The 6,284-nt window shown below is 51.4% G+C and overlaps 1 protein-coding gene across 1 annotated transcript; it reads left to right on the plus strand.

The window, feature by feature from the left end:
* Window positions 1-404: 404 nt before the first annotated feature.
* On the plus strand, window positions 405-2,768 carry LOC127342207 (receptor-like serine/threonine-protein kinase At1g78530). The gene is made up of 5 exons (XM_051368155.2): window positions 405-665; window positions 754-899; window positions 989-1,588; window positions 1,682-1,815; window positions 2,286-2,768. Exons 2-5 carry the CDS (start codon window positions 767-769, stop codon window positions 2,466-2,468), a joined length of 1,050 nt encoding a protein of 349 aa, XP_051224115.1. The 5' UTR covers window positions 405-665; window positions 754-766; the 3' UTR covers window positions 2,469-2,768.
* The last annotated feature ends 3,516 nt before the right edge of the window (window positions 2,769-6,284 follow it).

A 6,284-nucleotide genomic window follows, 5' to 3' on the forward strand; every position in this document is an offset into this window, starting at 1 on the left:
AGCTCGCCGACGCTGCCAAACCTTATTAGCTTTTCCGATACGTGATCCCACCGCCCTTGTGACTGAACGATGAGGACCAGCTGCCGACATTGGTACATGCCATGCTGAATTGCTCACTCAAGTTTGACTCAGAGATTATACATCTCTCGTGTAAGTTGAGCTGCCATGTGCTACTAGCTAGCTAGTAGACAGCAGAGTAAGCATTCCATACCACTGCTAAGAGATATTTTTAGCTAAACGATGGTTACCGTGTTAATCTCTGCTTATCATGGAAAATAGGAAATGGAAAAGGAATTGTCAGTACTACCAGAGAATGGGATAAAGGAGCAACACAGTGGCAGAATTAATTGGGGATTGGCATTCGGCACACCATTAATCAAAAGTGGGTGTGCCATTCACATGATCCAACCAGCTCCATTGATTGGGCAATGTACCTTTTCCTCCAGATCCCCCTGCCCAGCTGCTTACTCAGCGAGACACCTGTGCTCCTTCCACTGTGCTCACATAGTCACATGAGTACAATCGACAACAAGTTCACCACATCTTCATCTCTCCCACTCGCCGGTTCAAAAACATATTTAGCATTCCTCCCCTGTTGCTCCCTGAATCGAGAAATCGTCTTGCGGTTGCATATTGCCTTCAGCTGTTCTGTTGCCTTCTTCTGGGTAAGATGGGGATTCCTCTTTTCTTCCGGGTGATTCTGACCTGATGCTCAACCGGTGATCTTGATGGATAATTCTGTTTCTTGTTCAGGATTGATTTGAAGATGCATAATAGCATGATTGCGCTCTACATTACTCTTTGCTCTGTCCTGTTCATCATATCCAAGATGCTCATCTCCTTCCTGTGCTACAAGAAGTGGGCTCGCAAGAAGAGGATCATCGAGACCAGCCTCACAGGTAACTAGTCGTAGAGATCTCAGGCATGGAATTTTCCTGCAACGAGTTCATTCATCTCTTATCTGATTACGGACCGTCGGTGTATGCAGGTGGGAAGCTGGTGATCTTCCGGTCGGCGGCGATGCAGTCGCTGAGCCCGAAGTCGTTCATGCGGATGATCATGGGGCTGTCAAGCAAGGACGTGATCGGGTCCGGCGGGTACGGGACAGTCTACCTGCTCCGGCTGGACGAGAAGTCGGCGTTCGCGATCAAGAAGCTGAGCCGGGGCAGCGCGGAGATGGACCGCGGCTTCGAGCGGGAGCTGGACACCATGGGCGACATCAAGCACCGAAACATCGTCCCGCTCTGCGGCTACTACGCGGCGCCGCACTTCAACCTGCTCATCTACGAGCTCATGCCCAACGGCAGCCTCGACGGCATCCTCCACGGCAAGAAGGAGGAGAAGCAGGCGGCGCTCCTGGACTGGCCGGCGAGGTACAAGATCGCGCTGGGCGTGGCGAGGGGCCTGGCGTACCTGCACCACGACTGCATCCCGCACGTCATCCACCGCGACATCAAGTCTAGCAACATCCTCCTCGACCACAACATGGAGGCCAGGGTGTCTGACTTCGGCCTCGCCACCCTCATGAAGCCCAACGAGAGCCACGTCACCACCGTCGTCGCCGGCACCTTCGGCTACCTCGCGCCAGGTCCACATCGCGGCGACGCCCTCTCTTGTCCTGTGTCAAGTCTGATTTCGTCGTGTGTTCTGCTGATGCCCTGATTTGTGTTGTGTGGTGCAGAGTACTTTGAGACCGGGAGGGCGACAACCAAGGGCGACGTCTACAGCTACGGCGTCGTCTTGCTTGAGCTTCTCACCGGGAAAAGGCCGACGGACGAATCCTTCATAGAGAACGGCACACGGCTGGTCACCTGGGTAAGCATCCAACTTCTCATGGCTCCTGATTTTGGAATGACCACTATCTGTTGCTCACTCTCTATCTGCTCTCGTTTACCTTACAAACCACTATCTGCTGCTGACGATACAGCAAACTCAATCAAAACCCAAATAAGACTGATTGGTTATGCATGATAAGATGCCCTGAAAGTAAACTTTGCGTCCTAAATCAATCGAATCGAAGCAGTGACCATTAATAAATGTTGCTGGAATAACTAAGCAACCTAGCTATCAATTAATCTAGTTAGCACTGTGTAGCTGTGCCCATCAGAAAACCGATGGGCTGTGTCCATCACCACGAGGTCCCCCAAGGTACTAACTAGCATGTCAAGATCGACGAGTACACTAGTGCAGTGCTACCTAACAGTACCATGTGCTAAATGCTAGTTATAGCAGTGAAACAAGGACGTAGGATGGATTAATTAGACACGCAGGGTTCATGTTTTCAGGTCAAGGAGACGATGGAGGAGAAGAGGGAGGAGCACGCCGTCGACAGCGCGTTGCCTTCTTTCCCGGCGGAGGAGGTCAAGTTCGTGTTCGCCGTGGCGGAGAAGTGCCTGGAGTCCGATCCCCGCGATAGGCCGACCATGGCGCAGGTGGCCAAGATGCTTGAGCAGGCCAAGCTTGCGTAGTATACAGTATGCTGATTGATTGACGCGCAGTATATAGCTTGGTTCTTAGTTTGTCTGCCGAATTTTTCCGACTCTAGCTAGGTGCTGATTTCCGAAATTCGGAATGGATTCTGCCGAAAATTTTCAAAATATTTTTGTTGGCAAGCTGCAAGTTGGTGTTGTATAAGGAGCTAATTTACTGTTTTGGACTTGGAAAAGATCTGTACAGCGATGCTTATGATCCAATACCGCCCGATCTATGGCATCTAACAGATTGTTAAGCCATTGTTTTATGAACTCGAACTTTTTCAACGGTGAAAAGCTATGATCTTCGATCGGATGACAATAATGTTTGCATATTGTTTTTTTTATGTAAGCCCTGTTTTTGGAGAATTTGTTTTGTTGTTCGAATGTTATCTTTGCTAGTGGTTAGAGTGTTGTTGTTGCGAGTGTTTGATCACTGCGCAAATTTTTTCTCCTCTTTTATTTTATTTTTAATTGTGTGCATCCTTAATGTCTTGGAACATCGTTGCAAAATTAACATAATTTTTTTATTATAAAAATTCTAATAGACCGCTGCTTCTCCATGTTCTTGCATGTATTATAACCGAAACGCAATCAAAGCGTGCGCTCCTGTTCAACACATTTAGCGTGATAGAACGGACTTACTCATAAAGAAAAAGTAGTGTACTTCTTCCAACCAATTCTACATTCCTTTACAAATCCACGTGGCTGTCACTTGTATCAATGAAGATTCTAAGGTTGAATTGCCGGGGTTGTGGCAAGTCAGGGGCGATTCCAGAGCTCCGCAGTCTGATGGAGTACCACCGTCCAGACCTTGTTTGCCTGATGGAGACGAAATTGAGCAAGGCAAAATGTGAGCGTATGCAATGTGTTAGATGTATATATCTATTGTAGTTTCCCCATATGTTAGGGGGCTTTCTGCATATGTGCACATGTACATGTACTATATATTGTGGCCTTTGGCCCCTGGTAATACAACAAGCATATTCCCTAACATGGTATCAGAGCCGAAATTGGTTCTCTAAATTTTCCCGACGTTGCTTGTCCGTCGCATTTCGTCTCTCCGCTGCTTTCCTGTGCCGGCCTGCGCCGGATCTCCTGCTCTTGGCCCGACGCCTGCTCACCCTTGCTCGCCCCCGCTCGGAAGATCTTGGCCCGACGCTATCTTGGCCCGACGCCTCCTGCTCGCCCCCGCTCGGAAGATCTTGGCTCCGCTCGATCCGATCCAGGCCCCGGCCCCGGCCGCCCTGCTCGATCGATCGCTCCGACGCCCTGCATCGACCGCCCGCGTGCGCTGCCGAGCCCGCCGTCCCTGCTTCGATTTCACCCACGTGCGCTGCCGAGCCCGCCGTCCCTGCTCCGATTTCCCTGCTCTCGAGCTGCCGCCCGATTTCCCTTCTCCCTGGCTGCCGCGTCAGTCCTTGCTCCGATTTCCCTCTCTCGAGCTGTCGCCCGATTTCCCTTCTCCCTGGCTGCCGCATCCTCCTGCTCTCCGATCGACCCGAGATCGATCTCCTTGCGTGGCCGTGCAGTTGAATTCCGGCTGAGGTAAAAAAAAATCAAAAAAAAAATCAGAAAAAAAAATCAAAAAAAAAGTCAAAAAAAAAGCAAAAAAAAAAGAACTATGTCTTCCTCGGGCTATGTTGCGATCCCTGGCTGCTCGGTGATTTTCGATGGCGTGAATTACCCTGATTTCGCTGCCTTTATGCGCGTCCACATGCGCGGTCTTCGTCTTTGGGGTGTGCTTTCTGGCGAGGTCTCCTGTCCGTCGCGCCCTGTTGCTCCTGCGGTGCCTGTTGCACCGCCACCTGTTGCCCTTGCCCCTGATGCTACTCAGGCGGATAAGGATGCAGCCAAGAGTGCTGATGACACTGCTCTGGCTGATTATGACCGGAAGGTCCAGGACCACTCTACTGCCGTTGCGACTTACCGGCTGGATCTGACTGAGTACACTTAGTGGATTGATGAGGATGCTCGTGCTGCTACTGTTCTCACCTCCAGTGTTTTGCCTCAGTATGCTGCTGAGTTTATGGGTCTTCCCACCGCTGCTGCTCAGTGGGCTTTTCTTCGTCAGCGCTATCAGCCGTCTGGGGATGCTCTTTACCTGTCTGTGGTCCGCCAGGAGCATGCCCTTCAGCAGGGTGATTCTACTATTGATGAGTTCTATACGCAGAGTGCTGCTATTTGGCGCCAGCTTGATTCTCTCCGTACAGCTGTGTGTGCCACATGTCCCTGCTGTCTGACTGTGCGCGCGGATCTGGAGTTTCAGCGCGTTTTTGAGTTCTTGTCGCGGCTCCGTAAGGAGTTTGAGCCGCGCCGGGTCCAGCTGCTTGCCCGTGGTCGTGTTCCGCTCTCTGAGGTCCTTACTGAGCTTCGTGCTGAGGAGAATCGTCTTCGTGGTGCTGGTCTTCTTGAGGTTCCCTCTGTTCTTGCTTCTCGTGGTCCTCCTGTGCCGTCTGCTCGTGGACCTCCTATGCCGCCGGCTTCGTTGCGGCCTCCGGCACAGCCGATACTCCCTACTCCTCCGTTCCAGGGTCAGCGTCAGCCCCAGCAGCCTCGTGGCTCGACATCACCTCCTTGCACCTACTGTGGCAGGCCTGGCCACACTATCTCTACTTGCTGGCAGAGGGATCCCAGCTTACGCCCGCCGCATCTTACTCGTCGTCAGGCTTGTTCTTCAGGATCTTCTGCTATTGCGCTATCTGATCAGGACATTATCCGTGGTCTTCGTGGTCTGCTCGTTGGTACAGGCTCTTCCTCGATGGGTACTGCTAGTTCTGTGCCTGGCTCTTCTGGCACCGCGCGACCACCACCTTCCACACAGTCAGGTACGTCATCCCCGTGGTATCTGGATTCTGGAGCTTCTTTTCATATGACCTCTGCGTCTTCTATTCTTTCTGCTCTTCGCTCTCTTGTTTCGCATGTTCGGGTTATCACGGCTGATGGTACATCTCTCCCTTTTTCCAGTCGAGGCACCCTTTCTACTACCTCTTTCTCTGTTCCTGATGTTTCTCATGTTCCTAGTCTTAAGATGAACCTGTTTTCCGCTAGTCAGCTTACTGATTCTGGTTGTCGCGTCATTCTTGACGCTGATTCTTGTACTGTTCAGGACCGCCGTACACAGGCCCTGGTTGGAGCTGGCCCTCGCAGCCTTGAGTCCCCGGGGCTCTGGGAGTTAGACTGGCTTCGCGTTCCTTCTGCTGCCACTTCATCTGCCAGTTCTCCTGCGGTTGCTGCTTGTGTCACTGGATCTTTTCAGCAGTGGCATCATCGGCTGGGTCACCTCTGAGGCTCCCGTTTATCGTCATTAGTTCGTCGTGGTCTTCTGGGGTCTGTCTCAGGAGACGTGTCTTTGCATTCGTGTCAGGGTTGTAGGCTAGGCAAACAGATTCAGCTTCCCTATCCTACTAGTGCGTCTGTATCTCAGCGACCTTTTGATTTAGTTCATTCGGATATTTGGGGTCCGGCTCCCTTTCCTTCGAAAGGGGGTCGTCGATACTATATTTTGTTTATTGATGATTTTTCGCGATACACCTGGTTGTTTCTTATGCACTCTCGCAGTGAGGTGCTTTCTATTTATCAGCGTTTTGCAGCCATGGTTCGTACTCAATATTCCACACCTATTCGTGTGTTTCGTGCTGACTCTGCAGGAGAGTATATCTCCCAGCACCTGCGTGCTGATCTTGCTGAGCAGGGTACCCTTGCCCAGTTTTCATGTCCCGGCGCCCATGCTCAAAATGGTGTCACCGAGCGTAAGCATCGTCATATTCTTGAGACTACCCGTGCTATGATGATTGCTTCCTCTCTTCCGCC

The sequence above is a fragment of the Lolium perenne genome, chromosome 3 (genome assembly GCF_019359855.2).
Source record: "Lolium perenne isolate Kyuss_39 chromosome 3, Kyuss_2.0, whole genome shotgun sequence".
NCBI classification, from domain to species: Eukaryota; Viridiplantae; Streptophyta; class Magnoliopsida; order Poales; family Poaceae; genus Lolium; species Lolium perenne.